The 18826-nt window shown below is 41.1% G+C and overlaps 1 protein-coding gene across 1 annotated transcript in view; it reads right to left on the bottom strand.

The window, feature by feature from the left end:
- Positions 1-1792: 1792 nt before the first annotated feature.
- Positions 1793-18826, bottom strand: part of LOC136855290 (pre-rRNA 2'-O-ribose RNA methyltransferase FTSJ3) — a 52849-nt gene continuing 35815 nt past the window's right edge. The window contains 7 exon segments of the mRNA XM_067132194.1: positions 1793-2154; positions 3079-3266; positions 4185-4272; positions 11281-11410; positions 11546-11702; positions 13554-13697; positions 14222-14459. Of these exon segments, the coding sequence (XP_066988295.1) occupies positions 1929-2154; positions 3079-3266; positions 4185-4272; positions 11281-11410; positions 11546-11702; positions 13554-13697; positions 14222-14459 (1171 nt within the window). The 3' untranslated portion in view covers positions 1793-1928.

Here is an 18826-nt window from a genome sequence, read left to right on the forward strand (position 1 = left end):
CTGTTTTGTTCCCAGTCTTCAATATCAAGCTTTGTTTACAGAAAATAAAATTTTTTACTGCCACACTTTTCTTGCAATTAAGACCTGTACATGGGTTACTGAAGAATATACTGTACATAGACCACATAGACTGCTATCTGTACTAACTAAGAAGCAAGAGGGAGTTGAAGTGGTTGGAAATCATTATAAAGAGGCCTAGAATATACATATGAGGTGAAGTAAGCTGTAAGACTCCAAAGGTTTAACTCCGAGAGAGAAAACTCTCAAGTTGCACTAAGAAGTTACACAGAGGTTGGCAGAAAGATAACAAAAAGAAAGCAGGAATTAAGGTAAAGTAAATTAGGTACAACCAGGGGCTCATGGGATTCAGCAAACACCTTTTAGTAATGCCTCATGTGAGGTGCACTGATTGGCATCATTAACCACCCCCTACAGGGATAAAGATATGTTGTGTAAATACAGACAAGTGGTTCCTCTGAAATGTATTGATAGAATGTACAACAGCGTATAGAATAACCATTAGCTATAGAATATGGTGAATATTCAGGTATGGGGCATACTACTACAGGGTCTTGTAACTTACCAGATTTTTAAATTTATCTGAAGGCCAGACTCCCAGAGGCACCTGACAACTTGAAGGGCCAGCTTTGACTAGCCTGTCAACTGCATTTATTGACTTGTAGCTTCGTATAAATATGTCTCGTCAGAACACCATATAGCCTTGAAAACAAAGTTCGTACTGTCAAGCAGAATCTTGCATATATTTCTTAGCAGAGTATGGTTACAGTAAGGTTAGGTTTTGCTTGCAATGGTATTTGAGATTGACTTGGTTTACAGCACTGCAAAGAACTTTGTCAAACTTAGGTTATTTCTAACATGAAAGTTGGAGACATTTGTATGGTCAAGAGCACCTGGATTGTTAGGCTCCAAATACAGGATAAAATTTTTTGTTAAGCCTCTAATAGTGTATGCAACTTGAGCCGTTGCAAAACTGCAAGTCATTACTGAACCGAGGTAACAAGACGTATAACAAATATACAGAAATATGTCACTGTGCTTAGACAAGGAACTTCTTTCCAGTGTTGGTACTGATTACCCATTTTTGGGGCTAATTAGTATATACAAGGTACTGTACTGTTAATTTCAGTTAACGAACATAACCTTATTCATATGTGCCTTTTTACAATTAACCTTCACTTATGCATTTTAAGGAAAAATTTGTTCAACTTTACAATTCATTCCTACTGCAATTTCTTGGAAGCTTTGCATTCTACATAAAACTAATGGATACTGTTATAATATTAAATACATTTCATGTCTTTCGTGATATAACATTAAGTACATTTCACGTCCGATGATATAAAAATTTTGTAATTGAAATAGTTACCTTGGTCAACCACTATAATTATCCAACAGACACTCTTCATTTAAAAAAATTATTTAAGTATCTTGGATGATACAATTTTTTTCAGTTCCAAATCCAAGAGGAATGATTTAAGAGATCTTTTGCACACTGCTTTTCTCTTCACAAAATCAACAATGCATAAGGGGTGAAAGAAACAAATAAAAAAATCTTAATTTATACACTATCACATAGAGAATAATAATTTTACTCTGAAAAATTTGAGACAGAGCACAATAAAACTGAATGAAGAAAAATAAGTACCTGAAATCTGATAAGAAATTATACATGGTCTATATTACATAAACTGCAACACTTATTAACTTATGACAAATATGCCAGAAAATTAACACACACAACTACAACCGCAGGTTGCATTGTTTAAAATGCATTCATTCCGTAGCTTTTCCAGGGAATATTCTATGCATTAATACAAACGTAACCTGACACGACTGCTTAACATGCGCAAATAGTCAACAACATCATATACAGTACATTACATGTATACATTTTTTACGTTATTTTCCTAAGCCGTCTTGCCTTTCTTCTTCTGTGGCCTTGCCTTAGACTTCGTGTGTTTCCCCTTCTTGGCTGCGGCTTTTTTCTCTGCTCTTCTGTCCTTCTTCATCCGCTTGTCCACCATTTTGTATGGTCCCTTTATGCCCTTGGGCTTGTGTCCGAGGTTTCTTTTCTTCATCACTACGTATTTCGTTTCCTTCTTCTTTAAGGGTGCCATCGCCTTCTTATACAATCTGGAAGTAGGAGCTTAATTAGAACAAAATTTACAGGGTGTCTTTGTTTCCTGATGCATAAAAAAATTATTTTTCATAGGTACAGGGGCAGAGTGACCTCCACCAACTTTTGCTCGAACACTACTGATATAAAATTAACTTCTGAACTGCGCTCTTACGACAGGTGATATTAAAACACACAGTAGAATCTGCTAAGACAGAACACTTACTGGAAGACAGCAAGACACAACATGCAGTATAGTAGCCAGTGATTACCAATACTCTTTTTGGTGAAGCATACAAAAAGAAACATTTGACTATGCTATAAAAAAAAATGAAAATTGATAATTAAAAATTATCATCTAACTGATGTAGCCAGCAGGGGAGAATTTTCTCAAGCTTTTGTAACATGATTCAGGATGTAAAAGAACAAAAACAGTTACAGCCTACCAACATTGCGACTGGGGTTAATTTGACTGCCGAGTTGGTAATGACACCATTAAAATGAGCAAATTCAAAACAAAAATTAATATACCATTAATTAATATAAGCATCATACAGAAAAATAATGTTCAAGACAGGAAAAAACCAAATTCAAGTGTATAATGCCCATATGCTTGATTTTCCTGGACCAGAGTATGATTGAGGGCAAAAGTATATGAAACAGAGCCCCATTATTTAAAAATGCCCCAACCCTATAAGTTACACTATTAAAAACTAGTAATATTAAATTCAGTCTACCACTAGACAAGCAAGGGCATAAAAATATTATGTTTGCAATGACAGTACTGTAACCACTTCTGATATCCTACACTTTTCAATTCAGTCTCACAACAGTGAATGCCATAAGAGGCTTATACTAGAAATAATGAATTTATCAATTATTTGTTCTCAACATAACAATATTTCTAGTATTGAAATTATCTTTGGCATTCAGTAACTTACTTGTTAACTTCTTGAGCTTTTTCTCTTTGTGATAATTCCTCATTGTTAGTGATTACTTCGGCCTTCTTCTTTGCTTTCTCCATTCTGTTCTTTATACGACGCTGTTTCCTTGCTTTGGCCTCCACCACTTTCTTTATGGTTCTAACGTTGACGTCCTTGGTACGGTCACGATACATTCTCAGGTCACTCTGCAAAAGTTGAGTCATTTTATGTACTGTTGAAGTTACACAATACTTACTGTTTACATCATGCAACTAGAAATTTTAGGATTGAAAACTAGAAATCATTTCATCACTATAAGTTAAAAGTTGTTTATTGAAATTTATTCTTAACTGTTGGAACACTAATTCAAATATACAAATGTAGCTAAGAAAGCCTATTACAGAAAATTTATTTTGCTTTCAGTTGCTATTCTTAAGTACCAACCACATTCCCAATGAGCATCAACAAGGAAAGCCTTCCCTAAAATATGGTTTGCACTTAGGCATGAGCATAACGCATTATATTAGGAATAAAGGTCCTTTGCAAATCTCATGCCTCCTTTGCTTCTACTAACAGCCTTGTAGAATGCTATACCATTTTTAGCAACCTTGTGAAATGGGTTTTTCTCTATCTCAAGGATGTTTGTGGTACTTTAGCAAATTGTTTAATAAACGTAGTACAGCATCTCTATTTATGAATGCTTCTTTCCTTCAGTTACACCCACATCACAGACCTTATTACCTTGTCTAAGTTCCTTTAATGCAACAAGTGAGCCACATCTCCACACTCTCCTAAGGATTGCGAAAAAGCTTAGTTCTTAAAAAGGTGTAAACTGAAGGAAGATATGGTTAAAAGAAGCTAGACAGCTTATCTGGGAAGAGACCAGAAGGAATGGAAGACACATAAAGGACATAACACAACACAGCTCGCAGTTAGAGGGATGCCACAAAGAACCTTTAGCATCAATTACCACATGTCACATACGGCTCACTATAAGTAGTAGACTGCAACCCACCCCACAACCTCTCAAAAAGCAAAAGGACAAACAGGGATCTTAACCAACTACAAAATACATGAATTCACAAGTAATCAGGAGAATAATGACCACTCTTTCGTATACTTACAGGCTCCACTTCAATTCTGATTTGGTTAAATCTTTTTTCATCCTGCAAAAACCATTCAGGCAAGTCATCTTCATCACCATACATGTATCTGGAATAAATAACAAACATTAATTGTTATGCAACTTTAGAAATGGCTAAGTGTAACTGTGGTTAAGTTACAAAAATACTGTACTATACTGATCAGCCTACTGTAGTGGAATGGAATGAAAATCAGATTCTTGAAATAAAATTTTTCTTTCCAAGTTTTAGGAGAAACACTTCCAAGTACAGTATATAAAATGAATAGGGCAAATCCACATATTTTTAAAGTATGTATTCAACACACAAGCCAAGAGCCTATATTGAAAAATAACTGAGTTTGCTTATATTCTGCAAAAAATAAAAATATGACATTATAATAAAATAAAGTTTATATATACTTACAAGAAATTACATAGCTATTAGTTTCTACTTTAACGGCAGCTTTAGATTTGAAATTCGCAGTAGCGCTCTTTTGTTTTGGTGCAGGTAAATACCCCGCCCACTTCTGGGGAAGTATAGGTACAACATAGCTGAAGAGCTCAGTTCCTTTATGCTTTATGTCCACGTGTGGGGAGGCGGAAGGGCTCCAATCATGTAATTACTTGATAAGTAAATATAAATCTTTATTTTATTATAAAAATGTCATTTTTATATATGTAATAACTTACCAAGTAAAGTAATTACATAGCTGAATCCCACAATGACAGGAGGTGGGACATGGACAAACACTACTCAAAAACATTAATAAATGGAAATGCATTTGAAATAGATAAAAAAAGCTAGCACTGTGGTAATGCTTGTTGTAACCTTACCTGGGGAGAGAGCTAGAGCAGGAAGATTCTCCCCCTTGGTTGTTGCTCATCTCGACCTGTAGGGACATGACCGGTAATGTCAGGAGTTACCCCTGCTTTGGTGGGAACTTTGCAGTCAGGGAGTACTCCTATGACTGTCGAAGCTAAACAAAACAATTGCCCTTGCCCAGGGCATGAAAAAATATACACCAACCAAAACGACCATAATAAACCATGTTACCTGAACACCATATTAAAAAACAATACCCATCCATTAAAAGCAAAGTTTGGTGGGTACTCCAAGTACCAAGTACCCCCAGGCTTCCAAAATAACTCGATGACCTTAAACAAGGTGAGGAGACACAGGAAATACAAGAAGTACTCCTTACTCTCATTCCCTAGTGCCATGCCAGCCACAGAGAACAGACCTAGTGTACTGTAGTCCAAGAATATTTTCTCCACACTGCGTAAGTAGTGGTTGGCGAAAACTGAACGACACTCCAAGTAAGTCGATTGAATTACAGCAGAAAAGGACAGATTGCGCTTGAAAACCAACGACGTGGCTACTGCTTTTGCCTTCAACAAAGGTAAGGTATCTTCTTGGATCCCCAAGTGAGATTCCACAATCACATCTCTCAGAAAGAAGGAGAGGGCATTCTTAGAGAGAGGATGCAAAGGATTTTTAACTGAGCACCAGAGGTTATGAAAATCCCCTCTGATCATCTTGGTCCTCTCAAGGTCCAAACAATCCTGCAAGGCTTTCGATAGTGAATGAACGAGGCCATGGGTTAGAAGGATTTTTGTTCTTCGGTAAGAATTCTAAGATGTATGTGCATACTGCATCTCCTTGAGAGAAGCCAACCTGTTTATCCAGAGCTTGTAACTCACTGACCCGATTGGCTGTGGCCAAGGCGATCAGAAATAGAGTTTTCCTGAATAAGTCCCTAAAAGACGTGTGAAGCGGCTCAAACGGGGGACCTGACAGCCAATGTAGCACTACGCCCAGGTTCCAAGAAACTGTGGTTTGAGTATCTTGTTTCAAAGTATCGAATGACTTAATCAAGTCAGAAATATCTGGGTTTGAAGAAATATCCAAGCCTCTATGTCTGAATACTGAATTCAGCATAGACCTGTAGCCTTTGACTGAAGATGTTGATAAACCCCGGGAAGTCTTCAGGTAAAGTAAAAACTCTGCTAGTTGAGCAATAGATGTTTCAGAGGAAGAGATGTCACGTCTCTTGCACCACCTGCGAAATACTGCCCAATTAGCTTGGTAGAGTTTGGAAGATAATACTCGTACATCTAGCAATAGCATTTGCAACCTCTCTTGAAAAACCTTTTGCTCTGACAAGTTTCCTGACAGTTTGAAGCCTGTCAGAGTGAGAGTGGACAAATCTTGATGAGTGGTGGAAATAAGGTTGTCTGAGCATATTTTTTCTCTGTGGATGGAGCCGTGGAAAGTCCAATAGTAGTTCTAAGTGGTCCATAAACCATTCCTTTTGCAGCCAAAAGGGAGCCACCTGAATTATGGATGTGCTGTGGGAAGTTCTGAACTTGTTTACGACTTACTTCTCTAGACTGAAAGGAAGAAAACATAGACCTCCAGGTCCGACCAGTCCTGGAGCATCACATCTGTTGCCCATGCTTGAGAGTTCGGTGCCAGAGAGCAATACATGGGGAGGCGATGACTCCTGGATGTTGCAAACAGGTCTACCAATGGTCTTCCCCACTGCTCCCACCTGTCAGTGCACACCCGTGGATTCAGTGACCATTCTGTGGGTAGAACCTGTTTGCAATGGCTCAATTCGTCCACTAGAACATCCAACTTGCCCTAAACAAAGTGGGCAAGGATCCGGGTGTTGTTGTCGTGAGCCCAGAGGAGGAGATCTTCGGCTGCTTCGCACAGAGAAAAAAGTGCAGTCACCCAATTCTGGATGTACACTAGAGTTGATGTGTTGTCCAAATGAACTTCTACAGCTGAGCCATGAGTCACTGAAGCAAAATGCTGAAGCGCAAGGTGAACTGCCTTCATTTCCTTCAGATTTATATGGAGCTTCCTCTCCTGTAGAGACCACGTCCCTGCCATTTCCAAGTCTCCTAAGATTGCTCCCTAACCCAGATCTGATGCGTAGGAGAACAATGTTAGGTTCAGGTTTGGCTGAAGTAGAGATTTTCCTACACGAAATCTCCCTTCTCTGGGCCACCACTGAAGGTCTTCTTTAATTTCTGGTGTGATGGGGAAGATAACTGAGTCTGGAAGAGTCTTCCTGCTCCAATTGGCTTCTAGGAAGATTTGTAAAGGTCTTGCATGCAGCCTCCCTAACGGCACGAACATCTCGATGGAAGAGAGGGTTCCTAAGAGGCTCATCCAAGCGTTGTCAGAGCAGGACTGGAGATCTAGAAAGTGACGGATTTTCTGGATGCACGACTGTGTTCTCTTCTTGGATGGAAAAACCCGAAAATTCTGAGTCTATCTTCATCCCTAAATAGACTATCAACTGAGTAGGGGCTTCTCTTGGTTGATTAGAATGCACAAATCCTGGGCTAGCTGAAGACTTTTCAGAAGGTCCTCCGTAGATTTCTTCTTGGATGATGATCGCAGGAGCCAGTCATCCAGCTAAAGGCATACCTTGACGCCCATTAGGTGAAGCCATTGCGACAGAGGGGCAAGTACTCTGGTGAAGGCTTGAGGGGCTGTGGACAACCCGAAGCACAGAGCCTGAAATTGGAAGACTGTCCTGGAACACAACCTCAGATATTTCCTGGAATCCTGGTGTATTGGAATATGAAAGTAAGCGTCCTTCATGTCGATGGATACCACCCAGTCTCCTTGATGAATCGCAGTGAGAACTGAGTGGTTTGTCTGCATTTTGAACTTCATTGTTTGGACGAAGAAGTTCAAAGCACTTACGTCCAGGACAGGTCTCCAACCTCCCAGTGACTTGGGAACTACAAATAAACAGATGTAAAACCCCTCCGAGGATAAGTCTTCCACTACCTCTATTGCCTTTTTCTTGAGAAGAGCTGAAACCTCCTTTGAGAAGGCTGAAAATCTCTCTGAGCCTTCTGAGTATGCCTTCAAGACGATGGCAGAAGACGTCAAAGGAGGTCTCTCCCTGAAGGGAATCGAATACCCTTCTTTGAGCACTTGTAGCAACCATGGTTCCATGGATCTGGCTTCCCACGTCTTCCAAAACTGAAGGAATCTGGCGCCCACTGGGAAACGGAGACCAGATCCCCACTTGCTAGAGGCGGGTCTTGAAGGAGACTTCTTAGTGACTGGTTGGATAGATCTAGAGTTTGAGCATGGACAAGATTGTGCTCTTCCTCCGCCGCCTCGTAAGGGCTGTGGTTGAAAGGGAGAGAAAGGTTTAGGGTTGAAAGAAATAGCAGAACGCTTCGAATCATTCGGTCACTTGGCGATTGTGCCAGTAGGTCATGGGTTGCTTTCTTTTGAAACTCTGTTGCTACCCATTCCACCGTACCTCGCGGGAAAACACTGTTCTTATCCAATGGGGGAAAAAGAAGAGATCTAAGTGAAGGGGTCACTCTTTTGGTGGTGAAGGAGGAACACAACTCCCTTTTCATGAGCATGCCCGTTGAAAAGAGTACACCTACTTCCTGGGCTCCGTCTCTTATAGCCTTGTCGGTGCCAAGGAAACTGGAAATTTCAAAAACATTATAAGTGTCCTTCACTAAAGAGTTGAGTTCTGTTGGGGGAAAACATGATCTTGACCGAATCGAAAGCCGATCTGCTTGTAGGATCAATCATGCTGGAGACGTCCCCTTGGGAGGAGGCAGAGACTCCCAAGGAAGGCGCTTCCCCGGTTGCATAAAAAACATATCTCCTTTCAGACAGGTAAGAAGGAGGGGAACAAAACACAGCCTTGCCTACCTCCCTCTTTTCGGACAACCAAGAATTGATGCCTGCCGAAGCCTTCTTGGAAGAGATGGATAATGCCATCTCAGGGAACTTAGTAGCTCCTATGGGTTGACGCAACATGAAGGAAGACCCAGGTGAAGAAGGCACTGTGGCAGAGAAATAAGTCGGGAAACAAAGTAAAAAATAATTCAAAAGGGATGCAAATGATGAAGAAGGTTGCTCCTGTTCTGGTTCCTCTCCTGCTGAAGAAATAGAAGAAAGAGCCAACTCCTGTTGTGCTTCCCCTGGCTTCTGATGAGAAGATGAAGGCTTCTTCAGCAGTTCTAGGATATTATCCAATTGTTGATGATTTGGTAGAAGAGATGCATCCTGAGTCAGAGGGAAAGGTACTAACGTCGACTTCGGGTGCTCTACAACAGGAGCCGAAGGTACAATCTTCGCTTCTTGAGTCTTAATAGCGGGTGCTGACATAGGTTGACCCACTGTTATCGGAATATCCAAATTAGACGAACCTTCAGAAGCCTAAGCACAATCCAAAACTGCAAGAGGATTAGATGTCACTGAAAGATCAGGAACCACTGGGTGCTCGGCTCCCATTGGACACTTAAGAGCTACTGGGTGTTCTGATCCCATGGGGCGATCTGCTCCCTTTGGACGCCTGTGAGCCACTTGGCGCTTAGAGGTTAATGGGCACTTGTGAGCTACTGGGAGCTAGGTATCCACTGGGAGCTCTCCGTCATCCTAATAGGGCTCTTGGTCCCTATGGCGCTTATGAGGATCGAGGGATTCTGATTCTCCACCAAGTGCCTTTTCAATGGCCTGGAGGAATCATGCCAGTTGCGTCCTTTAGGCTCCTTAGAGTCTGAACCGCTGGAAGACAAGGTGTGATCCAATTAGACACCTTTCCAGCGCTTGAGCACCGAAACCTGGGAGATAGCGACAAGTTCGGTTGAGGGAGCAACTACTCGTGGGCAAACCCCACCGACCTCCCTTGGACTTATAATGGTTTGCCTCTTTCCAGGTGCTGGGGAGTCCAGCAGGGACCTCCATCTAGGAGGATCGGTGGACGAGTAGCCACCCCGTCCACTGACACAACACTTGCACAAACATGTGCACCAACATTTGCACCAGGTTCACGACTTGCTGTCCAAAAGGACTCTTGCTGAAGCTCCTATTTGAGCAACTGTATTAACTAACGTGTCAAATTTCTTGTCAATCTGGGCTTCAAGACTGGCAATGGCACTAGGTTCAGCAAGATGGGAGCCAGGTAATACAGTAGATGGGAGTGCAAGAGAACTAGGAATAGGAGAACAAGCAGTCACATGAGTTGAAAGAGCCAGTTCAGGAGTGGATGACAGTGAAGCTCTAGCCTCGGCTCTGGTGGCTGCCTTTCTCTGTCTAGCTTTTTCTAGTTTGTCAAAATGAGCAGTCAAAATTCTCCATTTAACTTCATCCCAGTTACTACACTCCTCACACATCAAGTTGGGAGAACAAATCTGTCCTTGGCAATGAATGAGAGTTGTATTTAGAGGAAGTCAATCTGGTATTGCAGCCTTTGCTACAATACCAGTTACTAGACACAACGGGGTCTGACATAATAAGGCAATATCCACAAAAAAGTCTAAACTAAGCTTATCTAAGGTAAGAAAATATAGCGCAGAGGCTACCAAAGTATAGAATATTTCATCAAATTCTTTGATAATAAGCACAACCATCCGATGAACTACCCTGATCATCAAAACAAAGCTCCTTAACAACCAATGTACGGTCATTGAGTGGCAGAAATGAACTGAGCTCTTAAGCTATGTTGTACCTATACTTCCCCAAAAGTGGGCGGGGCACTTACTTGCACCAAAACAAAAGAGCGCTACTGCAAATTTCAAATCTAAAGCTGCTGTTAAAGTAGAAACTAAATGCTATGTAATTACTTGGTAAGTTACATATATAAAATTTCCTGTACACTGTACTTCTATAATAATTTCTAATAAACTTTGATGAAAGGAAATTATTAAAAGATATTAAGAATACTGTACAATGGTAAACTATTAGTCAGTCAAGCTGTGGGATTGGAAGCTTAAGAATTCTACTTTAATAAGAAAACTCCAGGTGAACATCAGTATGGGTGCTACTGATATTTGGATACATGGTAAACTGTTTAAATGTGACCAACAAACATGTCAGGAACAAGATGATATATTCTCTGGATTCTGGGACTAGGTCACACTGGTTACTCATCAAACATCCATGGGTCAAGCATGTATGACCAATTTGTCTTTCTTTGGACCTCTGATCCTTCAAAAAACCAAATAAAACTCACTTGGCTCTTTCAACACAAAATGAGTAGGAGTTCGTCAAGAAATTGTAATGTCCTTTGAAAAGTAACAGATATAATGGTACTTGCCTATTCCATGCAGTATCCATGATATCTCTTTTGACCTTCTTAGAGTGAATCATCTTCGTCGCAAGAGCCAATCCCTCTGGCCCAAGGCCTTCTTCTGCTTTCCTCTTCTTACTAGTTGCATTAGTGAGACCTAAAACAAATAAATAAATATCAAATATCCACACCCACAACAAAATCTTTTTTCATTTTCACAGCATAATCTTTTTGGTGAGAAAACAACTAATTTAGAATAAGGCAGTATTACCACCAACCACAATGACCTCACCTCCGCCACCTGCTCCCATAACGGCCTTCATCTTTCCTTTGCCTTCATCCTCACTGTCAGTATCTGAGCTGCAATCATCTGAGTCCGACTCAGAGTCTGTGTAACCCTCTGGAGCATCACGAGCCTTCTCAGTTTCTGAGTTATCACTTGTGTAACCCTGAAAAGTAAGAGGAAACAAGGTAATAAAACGAGCTTCTGAATTATCACATATGCTTCTACTGTTGCTAGATACATCAAATTATTATGATCAATAGTTAGTTATAAATGATTTGTTTAACCAGACCTCTGAACTCTTTTAGGGTTCTTCTCGGGCTGGAGAAAGAAGGGGGGAAAGAATACATAAAAAATTAAGTAATTAGATAAATAAATAAATAATAAAAAAGGGGAAAAAATTAAAATAAAATAAAAAATCACGAGGGAAAGAAAAAAAAAGGAAAAGAAAGGGAAGGAAAAAAAAGGGGGGGATATATTTTATTTATCAATTTAATTTTGTTTAAAAAGAAAATGATATTAATTGAAAAGTTATTACCTTCAGCTAGAATATCCTTTATTGATTTTATTTGTAAATAAGTATTTCTTTCATGTTGCCCATCTAGGACAATCCAATCAAGATATGTTCCCAGTTGTTATTGGGATGTTACATCTTTACAGGTTGTGGATTTGTGTGTGGAGTTGACATCAGATGACCATGTGTGAGTCTGGAATGTCTATTCTGAGTCTTGTTAAAATTACATCATTAATTCTTTGTTTTGGGTAGAAGAATATACTTTTTAACTTTGTTCTTAATTTGTTTTAGTTTGTTTGAGAGTATCTTTGTCAATCATTTTGCCAATCCCTATAAATTAAAGGTTTAACTGATGCTAGCCAGTCTGATAGGAGCTTTAGTGGTGGTTGGGGATTATGCGAGTCAATTTAGCAGCTTTATCTGCTTTCTCATTACCCTCGAAATGCCACCATGGGCTGGGATCTTTCAAATTTGAACTTGAAGGCCATTTGTAATTAAGTGATGAATTTCAATTGGATATTGTGGACAAGGCGATTATTTGATTTAAATGATCCTATTGCTTAATTACACTTCTTAGGTCGCTCAATATGAATACTGAAAGAGATTCCCCTTTTTTTGTTTATAAACTTGACTGCCAATTGTATGGCTGTTAATTCAGCTATAAATACTGTGATATTAGAGGAAGGCCATCTGGATAGTTTCATCCCTTGAATAGGCAGTGAGCCCACTCCAGCTTCATTTTTGGATCCATCTGTGTAGATTATGGAAGGATTACCCTTCGTCTTATGTATTCCATGGCATGTTGATGGTACATTTCTGTGTTGAACATATATTTCTTTGAAAAGATATGATAAATATGTGCATATTTTGCCCTTTTAGTGTCCATGGTGTGATCCGATTTATTTCTTGGTAGAATTTGGGTATCATATTATGTAAATTCAATAGATGATTAGTTTTTTTAGTAAATGAGTTTTGATTTGGGTTATTATTTGTACTTCTGATTGAGAAATTTATTTGATACAAGAGATGTGCCTGTTTGAGGATATGTCTCTTCTTAAAGTAATTAGAGCTCTAAATTATCCCTTTTCCTGTACAAGACACAAGGCATATTTGGAATTACTGGTAATGCATTCCCATATACAAAGGATAAAAAGGAAGTAAAAAGTTTCAAAATTATTTTCGATGTTCCCAACTAACATAGGGAACAAAAAACTGAATCCACTTTCAAAACAGTAAGATAAAAAACACAGTTACAAATACTTCTCCTCTGTAAGTCAAATGATAAAAAATCTAAGTAATAAATTTCCTATATCAAAATAAAATGCTGTGACTTGTTTCCTAAATTTAAAAAAAAACTGTGACAAAGCAAGTAAAAAAACATAAGTAAGTCTGACTTTTCAAAAGAGTTAACAGTTCACCAAATAAACCCAAGAAATACATGTACATGGCAATATAAATAAATTATTAAATCAGACATTTTCAGAAATGTGTAAAATAACAAACCTCATCTCCAGACTTGACATCCTTTTGAGAAATTTTCTTCTTGTCTTTCTTTGGGATTATGCCTCCTTGTTTCTCAAAAGATTTAATTGTATTATCCAGTTCGAAATCCTCTTCTTCGTCATTCTCTAATCCTTGGAAGACATCCTGGAAGAGTAAACATTTCAAGATTACAGTAAATCATTAACACTTTATATCATACGCACAGTGCTTTCTAAATTTACTATATGTTGTACAAACAAAGCAAAACAGGGTCATTTCATACTGTCTCATATTTGATAAAAAAACAAAACTTTTCAGCTATGAACTAAGCATTTACTTAATTCAATCAAATTGGAAAAGTGAAAATCAGATTTAAACAGTAGCATCTCAACTTAACAGACACTTTGGGGGTCTGGCTTTTTGATAAGTAATTAAGTCCTTATATTACAGCCAACACCTGAATATTTTCTAGATATCTTACAGCTAACAGCAATTCCACATGGTTCCTAACCTAAACTAACCTATATACTTTAAACTTACCACTCTATGTAAGAGATTCATTTAAAAATGCATGACATCTACAATAGCAGTCAAGCGAAAAAACAATAACAATGTAGCTGATAAGTATAGAATTCTGTTAAGGTGAGGTGTTATTGTAAAACAAAGGCTTAGTTTCATGTTTCCTTTACCTGGTTGAACCATGTGTTAGCTTTTCTGGCTCGCCTCGCATCACGAGAATCTCCGACCAGATCTGTTATGAGGGGATTAACGTTCTCATCAACATCGTCCCTGTCGCTACCGGGGGCGTCGTCTAAATCGATGTCATCCATGTCGTTCTTGAATGACAAACTTTCTTTGGTTACTTCTTCCTCGTCGTCGCTCTCTTCCTTCTCGTCAATTTCCTCATCGCCTGGATTCATCCAGAATCTGTAAGAAAGATGAATGTTTTAAATGAAGAAGTTTACTCCTAATTTTTAAAATAATAAAGCGGACAAGAAAAATTAAAAAATATGAGACTAAGACATGAAATACTTTGGAATACCTTACAATTAAAAATGCAATTTTGAAAGTAAAGTGTATTTTTTTCTAACTATACAAACCTGAGGTCTTTTACATTAGGAGGTTACTTACAGCGAGAAGCTGGACAGCACGTTAAGCTCTTGAACAAGGTGGTTAGGCAGTAACTACTGCCCAATGGGAGGGAATACCCACCTGCTTGGATGTCCAACATTCAGTTTGCCTTTCGGTCCAGAGTTCCAGATTGAGGGTGGCATAGGGGCAGGCATAATATGTCATGCAAAGGACCTCAGGTTTGTATGTAGAAAAATACAATTTACAGTAAAAGCCAATGATTCATTCGATTCCCGATACAAACCATCGGTCCTTTACATTAGGAAGATCCACTGGTTGGAGGGAGGAATCTGAGTGAGTCTCTTGAACGACTGGAGTTCTACACACCTGGGCTGCTACTCCTGATCAAAAGAGCGAGGAGAAGTACTGTGCCTCCGACATATTGATGTAGGAACTGCAAGATCAAATGTCGGATACTGGACCTTTTCGCATGAGTGAAGAAACGTAACTGATATGAAACAGTCTGGGAAGAATCTAAAGTTGGAGGCAGTGAGGAAAACCTGAGATAGGGTTTCCCTTACTGCCAGTCTCTCCTTCCTCCACTTGCTAGAGGAAGGAATGGAATTGCTTCTATGATTCTAAAAGAAAAATAGAATGGGTGCTCAATGTGTAGTCTTACCGCATCAGACACCAGATCCAGCAAGTATTGGTTCGAGTCCTATTCTCATCCCGAAGGAGGAGAAGTAGGAGGATGGGGAAGGAGGAGGAAGAGAGGCCAGTCACTCTCGGTATCCTTCTCACTTCCAGAACCAACACCTTAGGCAAGATGCTGCTAGTCCTCTAGAAGGAGCTGGGTAAGAAAACACAACTTGTTGAGCAGTCACCAAAGGGTCAAGGAAAAGAAGTTCCAAGGGCCTGTGGGAAAGACCACAGGAAGACAAGAGTGTGGTCTATGAGACCATGTCTCAATTTCAGACCGACAGAAACTTCCAGAATGCAAGGGATGGACTAAGTCATTGACTTCATGATCTCTCGGGTGGAAAGTACCGGTAGCGTTGTTGCCAGCAGCCGAATACCTCCTTTGATCTCTTCACAAAGCCAGGAGAAAGATGTGTCCTTACACACTTCTTCCTTGGGAGAGATAGTAGTAGCGAAAACGTCGACGACATCCAGGTTAGGAATGTTGAGCCTTTTCGGAAAGTACCACAGCTCCCTAATAGGACAAAGTAACTGACTGATCTGGAACATCAATACAAAGTCAAGGAGGAGGGGCAAAGAAGGACTAGAACCCGACAATAGATGCAGATGGATTGAGTCCACTTTACAACGCTACAAGAGTCAGTATTGGTCCCATGCTGTTCTTCATCTTCTCATGGCCGAGACAAGATGATGAGATACTCAGAGGCACACCTCTATCCGACGACTCTTGTAAGGGCATGTGCAGAGCACGAGACAGGATCCCTACACAAGAGTCACATGCCACCCAAGGAACAGTTCCAAGGGACAGCAAGACCAAAGAAGCTTCTCGTAGCTAAATCCTGACTGAGCAGAAAAAGGCTACTTCAGATAAAAGACTAGGTTGCAAGGGCCTACGTTCTTCACAAATGACAGGGAGAGAAGCAACCTCAGCGGAGATGACGAGGAAGTCCAGACTTGAAGAGCAACTCTGACCCATGAAGAAGTTCCATCAACGACACCCACCAGCGAAGACAGATCCAGTCCCTGGGACAGTGTTGCAGAGGACTTCAAGAAATATCCAGCTATATCCGTTGCCACTTGGCGAGAAAGCCTATGCTTGCAAGGAAAGCTGGAAGGTCTCCCAGTCCTGAACACACAGGGATGTACTGCCTGAAGAACCGCTTCTTGTGTAGCCACTACAGGAGGTTGGTCAAGCAGAACTCTTCTCGATGCCTCGGAAGCGGAGCTATCAGGTCAGGCGAAAGGCAAAGTCTTCCAGCATTTGTCTCTAACTCAGGGTGAGCAATGCTTGTGAACCCCTAGCGAAACAGAGAAATACAGAGGGAAAAATGTAGATATTAATTTTTTTCCAAAAAAGACAGCATGCCTCACCACTGTAGCAGCCCCTGGTTCTGGTATGAAGGAGCGAGAAAAACTACCGACTTTGTTGTGCAGGGAGGCAACAGAAAGACGGTGGGGATCTTGCAGTCGAGCAGTCTCTTCGTGAATCTTTGTGAAGAAAAGAGTGAACAGCACGTTCCGTCTCGATCACTCAAACCCGAGGCTATAATACATCCCCACCGGGAATGTATCTGGCTAACTAAGCTATTGAGTGCGCTATAGAACACTCGAGTACCTGCAAATATCAACAGATGAAACAGGAAGAAAAAACGATTCCCTCTTGTTTGTCGATGAATGCCACTGCTGTGGCTTTGTTGTTCAACAAAATCACTGAGTGTCGTAAAAACCATCTGAATTCTTGGAAAGCCAAAAGGCTGCCTTGAGTTCAGGATGTTGATGAGAAGGTATTAATCTCGGCAACACACCTTCCCAACAAAGTCTTACAGGTGTGCGCCTATTCCTCGATCGGTGAACCCGGAAGTAGACACATGATGTGAGGGGAATATGCAAGCATATTCGAAGTTTCCTTCAACGAAGCATTAGCCTAACTCTTTCCTCATACTTCGAAGATGAAAGGACGGAGGAATGGATGCAGAACTCCATTCTCCACCACGGGGAAGCTTCTGCAAGATGACAGGATACCAACACGATTAACTCTAGCCAGGTTGGCATTTCCCGAATCAGGAGCACAGGAGAGGAGGGAAGCGGGATGGAACCCAAAAGGAAATAGCCTCTAAGGAATCCATTCCCAGGTCTCAGCAATGTTGCTGCCAGCTCAGAGACACTAGATTAGAGTATCACTTTATCCAGGCATCTGCAGCAGGAGAACTTCTTCCCGGTCAATATTCCTTTCCCTCTTCCCTAGAAGGGAAGAAGAGGGCCATGTGTTCTGCGATCTTCTTCCGAAGCCTGGGACTCCTTAGGAGTTGAGGGGGGCTGGTCTGAACTCAAGGTTCGAGCAGAGATGACTAAGACCCAAAGGTCTTGGCCATTGTTCAAAGGACAAGGCAGTGCCCTGGTATGAACCTTGATTACAGTGGTATCTGGCAAATCTCTGAAAGAGAAAGGCAGGACCAAGTAAAGGTTCAATCCTAAAGTCGGCCAACTCAGGCTTATGGTACTTGGATATCCGGGTGGGACAAAGTCCTTCTTAGTACCAGAATGGCCCACAGAAGTGCAGTCGGCAAGACCCTCTGAGACAAGAAGAATTTGTATTCTGTCGAGGCAGGGGAGAAGTTTGGTGTCTCGACTTGAATGAAGTCCTTGTCTGAAGAAAAAAATTCATCTGGTCGAGAACGCTCTCAGAAGCAAGGACCGTGGCGGCCCCCAAAACTCTTGGCCCCTCAGGAACTGCAAGGGTTGCGAGTGATGAAGATTATTCATTGGGGGAGCCGCAGGTCCTGTCCCAGGGATCCTCGCGCTGATGAATCGGCGTGAAGTTCTCCAAAAATCAAGGGCAATTGCAACTTGAAGAGGAAGACCCTCGCTGCTTCCGAAGTGTGAAACTCCTGTACTTCTCTCAATGGAGGGAGACCTTGACAGATCCCAAGAAACCCTCCTCGATTACCTTGTTGTACTACGAGACAATCGGGGGACCGACACTGAAAACACGCCAGGCAGCCGAATTCCGAAGACAAATTTGTCGGAGCTTACTCTGTCCGTCTCGCGCCTCTCGGAACAACCGAGAGGAAAAGAGAACAGGTGAAGAAAAGAGTACCCCTACCTGCCCTGCCTGTAAGACCAGAGCGATAATCAACCGAAGGAGATTACTGCCACACGGGGGAAGAAGAACGTGCGTGCTGTGGGAAAGCGTTTGCCTGGGAAGGGCAGAAGTTCACTCTAACACAGCCAAGAACCCGATTCAGAAAAACTGAGTGGGGCTGAGCCAAGCCAGCACTGAACCGAGCCGATCACGTGAATGTGATCCAGGGGTGGTATGCGGTGGACTGGGAGGCAGGCAGGGCGAGCTGAGCGAGCAAGCCGAGCCGAGCCGATTGCTCGAACACAATTGGAACTGGACAGGGTGGAACTTGTCTGCCGTGAACTAGCATTAGTTTCCCAAGCTCTAAACTCCTTTGAGGCCGAGGCCCCTCAAGAAGAAGGTTCAAAGGGGAATCCTGTGTCTGCTATCCTGCTTGCTCGAA

The sequence above is a fragment of the Macrobrachium rosenbergii genome, chromosome 31 (genome assembly GCF_040412425.1).
Source record: "Macrobrachium rosenbergii isolate ZJJX-2024 chromosome 31, ASM4041242v1, whole genome shotgun sequence".
Taxonomy (NCBI): domain Eukaryota; kingdom Metazoa; phylum Arthropoda; class Malacostraca; order Decapoda; family Palaemonidae; genus Macrobrachium; species Macrobrachium rosenbergii.